Source organism: Panthera onca, chromosome A2 (assembly GCF_046562875.1).
Source record: "Panthera onca isolate mPanOnc1 chromosome A2, mPanOnc1 haplotype 2, whole genome shotgun sequence".
Lineage (NCBI taxonomy): Eukaryota > Metazoa > Chordata > Mammalia > Carnivora > Felidae > Panthera > Panthera onca.
In genome coordinates this window covers 149,342,063-149,354,464 of record NC_138340.1, presented here as the reverse complement: position 1 = coordinate 149,354,464, position 12,402 = coordinate 149,342,063, and the positions used below count along the sequence as shown (strand labels likewise).

Genomic DNA, 12,402 nt, shown 5'->3' with positions numbered 1-12,402 from the left:
TAAGTAGCTGACGAGTATTTCTGAGACAGTGTAAATAATGAAGAAGAAAACAAAAATAGGAGGACTTTAGGTTACACTACAGGTGAATTTTTGAGTCTCATGATTTTGAGAAGATTTTAAACGGCAATGAAATTTGCTAATTTTCATAATAAAAGTTTGGGAAAATGTGGCACTATCATTCATGTATGAATACAGTCAACTTTGTGAGCAGTAAAAACCTATTTCTCTATAGTTGCAACCCACATTCTGAAAAAAAGATGAGCTCACAGTTCTATGGTGAATTAGAAGTAAAATACTGGTCATTACATCCTTCCTTCTTTTTTTAGTCTTTGCCTCTTTAAGGTGCTTTTATTTTCTTTTTACTATTTATTCATTTACCTGGATAGGCAAAAACAGCAAGAAGAAACCTAATTTTAATGTTGCAAAGTGTTACCTCAATTTTTTTTCTACTTGATGCAGCTCCAAAGTGACAGGTGGAAATATTCCACTGTGGCAAGCCAGCCAGGTGAAAACGAGTAGTTTCGTCAAATTAGGCCATATTGTCATGGCTAAGTAAATAATTTATATTGTACAGAGGTATATTTTGAGTGATAAAGTTGAAAGAGAGACCTTACTTTTTTAAAATAAGTAGGAAACAATCAGAGATAACCCAATGTATATGAACAAAATTGAGAAGCCTGTTTCCAGAAAGTTCAACTAAAGAACATGCTGAGAACAATTTGAATATACTCTGTACGGGCAAGAACTTTGCATCGTTAACTGCCCTGCTCCCACAGTACGGCACCTAATAAGGTGACTGCAGCTTTGCTGAATAAATACATGCGTTAATGAAAAAATTACATGCTTCTCCCGAGAGGGAAAAATGACCTACAAGTTAAAAGATATTTGATTCACATCAAGCCCTTCAAAAATTTTGAGTACAAGAGTCATCTTCACATGGGAAATGGGGTGTGTTAGCACAGAAAGACTTTACTAAGTTCATTTCGTTGCTGCTTGATATTCAGAATCGCCCACAATTTCACGCAAGAGAGTGTTGGCTAAACAGATGTTTTTCCTCTCGATGTTTAATACAACTTAGAAAAGAGATCTTTTACCGTATGAAATCTTCTTCCTCTTCTCTCTTTGGCCTCAGCTGTTTGGGTTGAGCCATGTTAACCCAGTTGGGTAGAGATTTCAAGAGTCTGCTGATATCATCGTCCTTTGCCCAAGATGCACTGATGACAAGTTTCTCTTCTGACTGGACAATGCTCCTGAATATAGTCAATGGAAAAGAGACACTTTAGCACATTGCCTGGTACCCAGTTAGCCTTTTTCACCTACCTCTGTTGTGGGGGGAGAAAAAAAAAGATGCTACAGTCGTCTCTCTTATTAACATAATCCATTATGTGAGTTAGAGTCATGACATCCATTAACAGGTCACATTACTTGGAAACTATCTCTGGATTTCATGCGTAGTTTCTTCATTGTTGAGTAATTGTGAAAGGTCATAATAATACTAATTAGTAGCCCTTATCATAATTAATCCCTTAGGGTAAATAAAACTGTATGGTAGGGTTTGGGGGGAGGATCTTTCAAGAAAAATGTTGGACAAATAACAAGTGGGGCAAGCGCTTAATATAAAAGAATATTATTAAGTCACAACATAAATGGTACCAGAAAGGGTCGAAAGTGTTACAAAAGGTTGTTCTCTGACTTCTTGGCTTAAACCACCAATTAGTTCTACTTGAAGGTACTTTTTGAACTATGGACACCCCTCTATTCAAAGTAAATCTACCATCATAGAGAAACCTTCTGCCCCTGATGTCAGATAGAAAAAGTCTTTGATTATTGCTCTCTCCAGTGGGCTTTGACTGGTGACCTAGAGTGACGGGCTTCAAGTCCTTTAATAGGGCCCATGGGTTAGCTATTAACACTGCACTGACCAGAATGTACCTGTAAATTCATCTTAAACGTCCAATTTCAACTTAATTAAAAAGCTTCTCCTTCTGTTCAACATTTCTGTCACTGTAACTAATTTCAATGGTCTAAAAATCATCAGCAACTCTAGGTGACAGAAAGGACACTTATTTACGAACGGACTGCTAATTAGCTGGCTATCCCCTCTCCAGCTGACCCACACACTGAGAGCTTTCCCTCCAACACAGGCAGGAATTTATGTTGGCGTAAGGATTATACTAGGAGACATTATGCATTCCTAAATATACAACACAAGCATTGTGTGTATGCATGATAAAACCTCCTTAACCAACATACAATTTGTCAACAAAAGAAGCTGAAACCTAAAAACCTTGACTCATCAGCACCTGACTCAAGGTAATAGGATTTCACGTTGTAGGAAACAATATTCTCCTGGTTCTCTGAAAATAAGCTAGAATAAGAGAACCATAGCTGATTTCTAGAATTTTTCTAATGCACCATAATCAAAAGTTTTCTAACAGTGACTATGGTCAGTGATACAGAAATTAGACTACAAAACCTTCTTTTGTGTCTCTCAAATTACTCTCAATGGTACCTTCTATTCTCTTTTTTTCCTTGTTACTTTCTTGCCTCTTTCCTGTGATATTTATGAATTAATCCCACAATCTGACTTTTCCACATTCGTGTGTGGGGTGCTGGATACAACCTTACAGAATGGTACTATCTCACATTTATGATGCTGTATGCCGAGTGGGCCCTCAGGGTTCTTTGGTGTTTTTACCTGTCTCTGGTCAACTTCCCTTCCCACTCTCTCAACGCCTATTTGTTAAACCTTTGTCCCTTATCTCCTCATTGCTTATCCCCCACACTCTTCCTATCTGATGTAGAAAGGAGGGTTCCTAATTATATACTTTTCAACATTCCATCTCTATCCCCCACAGAAATGTCTTCAAATCTGTTTCATTCTCATTTACTTCCAGTAATCCCTCTACCTAGGCCCTTAGGGATCCTCCCTACCACCCCTCAAATCCCCCTTTCCCTATATGTCTACTATCTCTCTCATTATATTCCCCAACCCACGTTATTAAAAAAACGAAGAAGAAGAAGAAACGAATCAACCTCTTGATCCTGCATTTACTTCTAATGAAGCTCCTTCCTCCCCTTCATAGACACTGTCATCAATGAGTAACATCCATTCAGACATAGCCTGGCATAGGTCTCGATCTCACAAACTGTGAGATCATGCCCTGAGCCAAAATGAAAAGTCGGGTGCTTAACCAACTGAGCCACCTAGGCACCCCCAGGGTTGACATTTTAAAATGCTTTTTTTAAAAAAAAAAAAAAAAAACAACAAAGGAAGAATATTTTGTGAGCTGTGAGTATTACATAAAACTTAAACTTCAGCATCTGTATCTAGAAAGAACTTTTGCCGGGTGGTTCAATTCCCCCTTAGAACTGTAATCCAGGTGAAATTCTGTTCCACGGAGTCAGAACCCAACTCAGTTTTCTGGCATCTAAATCTTTGAGCCCATGGATGCTCAGCGTTTAGGAAACAGTTTGGGTAAATAGATGTGAGGTGGCATTGTACACTTTAGGGATCTAGAATTTTCACCTTAGCACTAGCTGAAATGAAAAAAAAAAATATGTCAGTGAAAGACTACATTAAAAGCACCCACATTGTTTACTTACATATATTTTTTAAAGACTGGTTTAATTCAATAATCAATATTATATTACTGGCTTCACTAATATTCATAGATCCTATTTTATTAAAACAACAGTAATCGAAAAGAACTAAGATGCCTACCTCTATACACTGCGCAACAATAAATTATTAATTCATATCAGAATGAAGCTCAATCCCAAATGCCAAAGCATTCTAGTTTGAAATACTGGCATTGGTTAGCAACATACAATTACCCCGAAGGGAGTTTTTAATTCAAATGGCAAAGTTCCCATCCTAACCAACTGCATTTATTAGTTTCTCATCTTGTGATCAGCCGGACTGTGTGGGCTACCACATTCTAGGACATACCCGAATAGCCGCGAAAAAGAAGAGCTACGTTTCCAACAATTATTCCACAAGAGGAGTAGGGTTAATCACCACTACCAGAACCATAATCTACTAATTAATTCACGGCTCAATGGGCCACAGACAGAGCCATCTGTGCAGCTATCGGTACCCGTTCCCAGGAGGAAGAGGAAAATCGGTGCACCTCTCGGAACAGGTGATAAGGCGGCCGTGAGAAGGGTCCACCCTCTAGACACAGTTGAGCGAATTTCGTTCAGAAAACATCTGCTGGTGTGGACTGGCTCTGATGTGCATCGCTTCCTCTCTGGAACAGTTGGGAAATGCCACGTGGGCCTGGTCCCTGGACACAGCTGGGATGCTGAGTCTTTCATTAGGTAAACAACCAGGGGCAGGTGGGGCTAATTGGATTCAACTGTTTGGTGACAGCCGGGGCATGATGTTTACTTTCCCAGACTGAATCTTCCAGATACTTCAAAACCCAGGAGCCAAGCTAAACAGATGAGACGCACAGCCCGATGAACCGTGGACAGAGATGGTTCTCATTGAGACGCTGTAGTGGGTTTTCGACTGTGAATGACCAGACCCGTAGCAGGCCACACTGTAACGCGATGTCCAGTGACACAGTGACAATGGCGATGAGGGATGCAAAAGTAACAGGTAGTGCTATGCCTCTAATTGAAATAAACACAAACACAACACCCTGAAATCCCTTAAGAGAAGATGGGGCAGAATAAGTAGGAAAAGAGCAGAGAGACATTAGGCTACTTTTCTATTAGGCTACTTTTCTGACCACTCAACGCTGGTCAGAGAGCTTTATGACGGTATGGATTTCTACCCGGGAATCACAACTTCAGAAACATCTGGGTACTCTGGCTCAGGGGACACAGAAAGAGTTCAGGAAGACCCGTGGAAAAGGATTTGAAATTTGAGAGTTTACAGAAGGTAACCCTTGGGCATGATTTAATAACAACCTTTAAATAGACAAGTTCTCATATGAAGGGTCATAACTGATATTTTAAAAAACCAAGAAGAAAATAATTGTGTTGTAACAGAAGACCACAAATTAATCTAAAATATGCCTCAACTGTCAGCGTTCAGATTTTTCTTATGACAAGCAACTTTAAATATGAATATCCTGAAGATCTTTATGGAAAGACATCAGGCCAGGCAACTGCCTATTTCAACCCTGAATGCCATCCTATTGCATTTAGAACAAAACCCAAATTCCCTAGCCTTGAGATCCTTTGTCAATGGTCCTTAATTCTGGCGCACATTAAAATACTTGGGATGCATTTTAAAAATGTATCAATTACACATTCTGAAGTGGGGGTCAGCATGGACAGCTTCGAGCTTTCACGTGATTCTCATGTGTAGCCAGAAACAACCCAAATGATCTGACCCCTGCACCTGTCCAACCTTACTCACTATTCACTTCTTTCTCCCTCTGTTCCAGTTACGCTAGGCTTAATGCACTTAGGCTGTAAGCCTCTTGCCATTTTTGTACCTGCTCCCTCCTCTGCCTGGAATGCTCTTCCCCATCTTGCCACATGGCTCCTTCTCAACCTTCCGAATTTAGCTCAAACATCAACGTCCTCGGCAAGGTCTTTCCCTCACCCTTATTTCTGAGAAATTTACTGTGATTGTTACTTGCTTGTATCCTGTGTCCTCCATGTGGGCGTAAAATGCATGAAGGCAGGACCTTGCCTGTTTTATTCACTTCTATACTCTTAGATCCAGAACAATGCTAGCCCCTAAAAGTGCTTCACAAATAACTGTGGAATAAATCAAGCAATGGATGAATGAATGAATGAATGAATGAATGAATACCACACCGAAGGACAAAACACCAGGGAAATAACAGATGTTATAAAAATACCTTTCTTTTGCCATCTTATTAGTGAATAACAATATGATCAGTGAATTGATTTTATTTTATTTATTATTTTTTAAATTTTTTTTAAACGTTTATTTATTTTTGAGACAGAGAGAGACAGAGCATGAACAGGGGAGGGGCAGAGAGAGAGAGGGAGACACAGAATCTGAAACAGGCTCCGGGCTCTGAGCGGTCAGCACAGAGCCTGATGTGGGGCTCGAACTCACGGACTGCGAGATCATGACCTGAGCCGAAGTCGGACGCTTAACCGACCGAGCCACCCAGGCGCCCCAGTGAATTAATTTTAAAGTAAATAACAAAAACACCGGCAGCAATAACTGTCAGCTGACACTTCTTGAGCATTTACTATGAACTAGGCATTCTCCTATACACTTTACATGGATTAACTCTTGTCATCCTAGTAATAATCCCATGTGATGGGCACTGTGATTATTCCCATCTGATAGATGAACTACCAAGGTCTGCTCAGGATCAAGTGTCTGGTGAGGGCAGAACCTGAATTGGGCCAGTGTCAATTGTTCTGGAGCTTGTGCTCCTATTAGCATGTCTCTCTGAACCACTTGAAACATTTCTCAGGTTTCCTGTTTCCTCTTTAACTCCAGGGTCTCTTCTCTGGGCTTTAGAGCCAAACAGACTTGGCTTTTAGCTCACGTACAACCACCCGCACACCCTGTGACCTTAGCCGAGTCCATTTTCTTACTGGTTAGATGGAGGGAGTCTTGTCTTCAGGACTGTTATGATCGAGGAGACGAGTTAAGGCCTGACAGTCCCTTGCACAGTGACGGTGTCCTTTCCTGAGTAGGGTTCCATTCCTGTCCAGGTCGTTATTCCTTTGTAGCAAAGTTACTACAAGAGACTCCTATCTGATCATGGTCGACTGAGTTAGTTACCTGGGAGAAATGACAATTGGCTGCTTGTTCTGGAATCTGTGGGCCACCTGCCTGCATGGGCAGCATCTGTACCAGCTGATGTGCACTCGGAAGGCAGAGGGAAATCATTCACGTGATCAGTGAACATGTCAGTGGGGCCTATATACAGACATCATGCTAAAAGTTGGAGATAATTATGTGGAGAAAGACATAATAATTTCCTTCTAGATCCTCAGAGTTTAGACCAGTAACAGCCATGAGAATCACTTTTGGGACATTTAAAAACATTTTTTTTAATGTTTGTTATTTATTTTTGAGAGAGAGAGAGAGAGAGACAGAGACAGAGACAGAGACAGAGACAGAGACTGAGCAAAAGTGGGGGAGGGGCAGAGAGAGAGGGAGATACAGAATCTGAAGCAGGTTCCAGGCTCTGAGCTGTCAGCACAGAGCCTGATGTGGGGCTCAAGCTCACCAACCATGAGATCAGGACCTGAGCCGAAGTCATTTAACCAACTGAGCCACCCAGGCGCCCCAAAATTATTCTCGCCCAGGCCCATCACTCAGGGGGCCCTAGTGTGGGAAATCCAGTATGTGGGCTTTGAAATCTCCCCCAAATAAGTCTGATGTGAATCCATAATGTTTCTGAGAGAGAAAGGCATGTAAACCAGTAACTGATCAGATAATGCATCATAAAAAATGTTTAAATTGCAATATAATGGGATGCTAGAATAGTCATGCATAATAAACTATAGGAACAAATAAAAGCTCTCATTTGCTGAGTGCTCTCTATGAACCAGATAGTGTACACATTTTATAAGTGTTCTTTTGTATCTGCTCAATATTTAGTACAAATGAATATATCAGTGCTATGTAAGCCAAGGGGGTGAGGGGTATAACACAGTTTCAAGAGGAAAACCTGGAGACAAGCTTGCATGGAGCTTGCAGCGTTCCCTTGGCCCGTCTGAGATTCAAAGTTAGTTTAGGTTTTCAAAACTGCCTCTTCTTCGGGCTTTAAGCCAGACAGACTTGGCTTTTAGTGCATGCGCTCCCACCCCCATGTCCCGTGACCTCAGCCGGGTTATGAACGCAGCAAGGCCAAGTTCAACCAAGCTCTCAGTCCGCAGAACCCTGGCCTCTGGAGACACAGGAAACCCTAGGGCTTCAAGACCCACCACGGGCCCCGGTGTCCAGTTTCTATTCAGCACGACGGGGCCACCGAGATCTTAGAACACCACTTTGATCACAGAGAAGGTAGGTCAGCCTCCTCGCCACGACCTCCGACAGTATTCCTTCCCTTGATACGGGAAGTTTTCAGAACTCCCCTATCCCGCCCATTCCTACCCAACCACGATGTCCACCTGCTCATTGTGATTTCTCAACGTCTCCCCCACACATCACACCCACCTATGCTACCCCACTGCTGGCTCAACCTGTTCAGTCTCTAAGAAGCTCCTCCTTCGTGCAGCAAACATACCGAGGGCCAATCAGTTGCCGAGCCCTGTGCCAGACCTGGTTTCTGCCATCGGCGATTGCAAGTTCATCGCCACGTCACTCTTTCTTCATGCTCTGGCACCAGTTCTCGGTTTTCTGTAAACCCCGAGGATGGTTATACCTTCTCCTGATGAAAACATGCTCCTGACTTATGTCAACAGAGCCTCAAAGGTTAGAAGATGGTTTATTTGTATTCTCTACCAGGCCCAAACCAATGCAGAAAGGCCAAAAAAAAAAAAAAATTTTTTTTTTTTCTTTTTAATGAACTGACGTTGAACTGGAACAGGCAGAAACTTAAAAAAAAAAACCCATGATTTCCAACCTTTAAATGACTATTTGGGGACACCTAAGCTGCCGGTGGTACCCCAGAATAAAGAATAAGCAGAGGGAGACTGGCATTCAGCTTGGAAATAGCAGACTAATGGACCGACTGCCTGATTGAGAATACGTGCAGTGGAGAATTCACAGCTGAGTTTTCCTCCGAGCCCCAAGGGGTGTGACTAATTAAGGAAAAGACTTCTAGTCCTCATTACCCTTTTAGGAAACCTCTCTTTATCCAAAGCATGTAACATGACATCATTAGACGGTACAGTCTTTCTCTCCAGAGTGAGGTGCTCACAGAGAGGTGAGATGTCTCTGACCTTCCCTCAGATCTCTCAACTCCCAGTGGACGCTCAGGTTCTCATGGTAAACTCAGAAAACAAGCCAGCTCTCAGCAGAGGGCATCGTGAGCTTGTGGATTTGATCATTTCTGTAAAAGACTATCTGCGGAGAAAGAATCAGACTGCGCTGCTTCCCTCTTCCCTTCCTCCTTCCCCAATGTTATATCATTTTGGATCATTTGAATTGTATATGGCTTTCTATTTAAGTCAGTCATTTGCTGGCAGCAAAACTAGAACATTTCCTGTTTTTCCTCTCACTGTAATCAGGATTTGGCTGTCCAAATTAGGACTGCCCTAATTACTCCTCAGCAGGTGCCAATCGGGGGGAGGGCAATAAATGGGAGGAGAGGAAGTAAGGACACTTTGCATCTTCAGAGACACACAATAAGAAAACACTTTCTCTCTGGCTTGAAAAACCTGATTAAGCAATAGGCAACAGGCATCATGGGATTATATGTGGGGTGTGTGTGTGTGTGTGTGTGTGTGTGTGTGTGTGTGTGTGTGTGCTGTCGTATAACAGCCATATAAACGATTTTCTATTTATTCCCCTTCAAAGATACACAGAATTACTTCTCCCATCCCTGAGATAATTCCTCCCAAGCCTACACTTCAGCAACGGTGGTAGATCACTACAGATAATATATATGCGAGGATCTGATCGTGGGCACCAATAAATGGAAACCATTCCAGGGAATTCGGCCAGGAGGGACACCACAGTGGGACAGACTCCTGGCGGAATGAATCAAGGTACTCTTGATGACCACAATATATCAGGAACCAAAAGCAGTAGCTATGTTCCCAGAAGTAGTAGGTATAATGGAGACACAGTTGTACTGTTTGGACAACACGGTGACACATGAATGACACAGAAATAGTTCCGTCCCTAGAAGGCCAAGCCACGGCAAACAAACACCTATCCATGTTCCTGCCTAAGGCCAGTCACTCCGGTTGGGTATTATGTCCTGCTTCTACTCACAAGCCCAAAACTAGAATTTCAGCAATTTGCCCCTTTCTCTCCTACATCAGGAATTTTCTTTTCTCTTAACAGTACTCATTTGAAGAGTAATTAAACACGCACTGATTTCTTCTATTTAAAATAACACATAAAAGGACAAAAAACCCTTCATGTGCCCTTAACCCTCCAGCCATGTCATTTCTCTGTCCCCCATGGCAGCCAAATCTCACTATAGGGGTTTTACCTACATTTACAAGTTCCCCACTCTCAGTTTCTTTCCTAAGCCCACACCCTTCCAGGTTTTGCTCCTACGGGTCCTCAGAAACCACTCTCACGATGATCCCCTATGACCTCCATGCTGTTAAATCTGTCGCTCAGTCACTGCTCTGTTCTAATGCTGATTGAATGCTGATCACCCCCTCTCCCTTCTTTCCTTGGTTTCTGGGACACCCTACTCTCTGACTTTCCTCCTATTTCACTGGGGGCTGCTTCTCAGTCAACTTTGGTGACTTCTCCTCTCCTTGCAAACTTCTTCAAACCCATAGTCCTCTTCCCTGTCATGTTTGCATTCACTCCCGTCCATGGTTTTAAACACCATTTATAGCTACTATTTATATGTTGATGGCCAGACCTCTCTCCTTTGGAGGCATACATCCAACTGCTTGCTCCCTAGCTCCACGTGGATGCCTAAGAGACACTCCAAATGTAAATGTTTTTGTAAACATTTATTTATTTTTGAGAGACAGAGACAGAGCACAAGCGGGGCAGGGGCAGAGAGAGAGGAGACACTGAATAGGAAGCAGGCTCCAGGCTCTGAGCTGTCAGCACAGAGCCCGACACGGGGCTCGAACCCACAGACCATGACAGCATGACCTGAGCTGAAGTTGGATGCTTCACCAAATGAGCCACCCAGGCGCCCTGAGACACCCCAAACTGAATTCCTCATCTGCCTGCTCCCACACCTGCAGGGTCCTCTGTCTCAAGAGCCGGCAACTCTGTCTTTTCAAATAAAAAATCCCAGGAGTCATTTTTGACACCTCTCCTTCTCTCACACTATCTAATCAGGCAGGGAATCACGCAGGTTGGCCCTTCCAAATATATTCAGAATTCAACCAGTTCTCACCATCTCTGCTAGGAGACGGTCTTCGTTTCTCACCTGGATTGCCACAGCAGCTGTCACATGGTCCCCCTGCTTCCACCCTTGTGGCCCTACAACCGATTCTCAATACATTTTACAATGTAAGTCAGATCCTGCTGGCCCTAGGTACAATTCCTGCAGTGGCTCCCCCTTTCATTCAGAGTTGAACTCAGTACCCCTACCATGGCCGACAAGGCCCTCCATGGTCTGTCCCCTGTTCTCTTTTGGACGTCCTTCTTTTTTTTTTCTTAACTTTTTAAAAATGTTTTATTTATTTTTAAGACAGAGAGAGACAGAGCATGAGTGGGGATGGGGCAGAGAGAGAGGGAGACACAGAATCCGAAGCAGGCTCCGGGCTCTGAGCTGTCAGCACAGAGCCCGGCGCAGGGCTCGAACTCACGAACTGGGAGATCATGACCTGAGCCGAAGTCGGACGCTCAACCGACTGAGCCACCCAGGCGCCCCATGGATGTCCTTCTAATACACTCCAGTCACACTGGTCTCCCTGCTGAGGCTCCGGGAATGTGTCATGCAGAGTCCTGCCTCAGGGCCTTAGCCTTCTGCCAGGGCACTCTTTCCAGATACTTTATCTCACTGCCAAAATTCTTTTGGGCCTCTTCTCAAACTTCAACTTGAGCGGGCCCTCTGGGGCACCCTATTTAAAATTACAGGCTCCTTCTCCCATACTCTCGAATTCATTCACCCTATTCCATTTTCCCCCGACGGTACTTACTGTTTTAAAATTCTTTGTGTTTATGCATTATATTTATTGTGTATCTCCTCTCTTCCGTCTCCAACAGAATGTAAACCCCATGAAAGCAGCATTTTATCTTTAAGTTCACTGCCGTATCTACAAAGTCTTGTAGAAGTACTCAATAAACATTTGTCGAATGCATGAAATCCTAGAAACCAACATATTGTTTTAAGGATTGAGTAACCAACTGTGTCAAGTTACTGAAATCCAAGAATATTCTGACAGGTTTAATAAATTTAGGCAAGGACCGTGGGGCACAGAAATAATTCAGAGCAGAGAATCACAGAAGCCTTCCTGATAATCTTAGAGGTACCCTGGCAGACAGTGAAAAACGCCTGAGAGCAAACGCCCTGATGTTCCTAAAAGAAAAGAAGGTAAATGACAGAAATCGGCTGAGTTTGGAGTTACAGGTAAAATTCTCGAACAGGTTATTGAACATGGCTTGTGAACAATTAGGAAGTGGTCCTCATGAGGAGCCAAGAAGGGCTCACAATGCACAAGTCACGCCAACTTTGTTCCTCTCCTGAGTAACTCCTTGACTTGAAGGAAGAAATGGTCAATTTGGCTCAAGGTCAAGAGACCTTGTTTCCAAGGGTAATTTGTAAGCTGTCCAAGATGAGAGTTCTTAACAAAGATTCAGCAGGGTAGGGCCCATTGGTCCTGAAAGTGAAAGGGACCCCTTGGGAGGGT

At 43.0% G+C, this 12,402-nt stretch overlaps 1 protein-coding gene across 1 annotated transcript in view; it reads right to left on the bottom strand.

The window, feature by feature from the left end:
- Nucleotides 1-12,402, bottom strand: part of EXOC4 (exocyst complex component 4) — a 750,526-nt gene that overhangs the window by 143,616 nt on the left and 594,508 nt on the right. Inside the window, exon 13 of the mRNA XM_060633916.3 lies at nt 1,095-1,250. Within this exon, the coding sequence (XP_060489899.1) occupies nt 1,095-1,250 (156 nt within the window). The remainder of the gene's footprint in view (nt 1-1,094; nt 1,251-12,402) is intronic.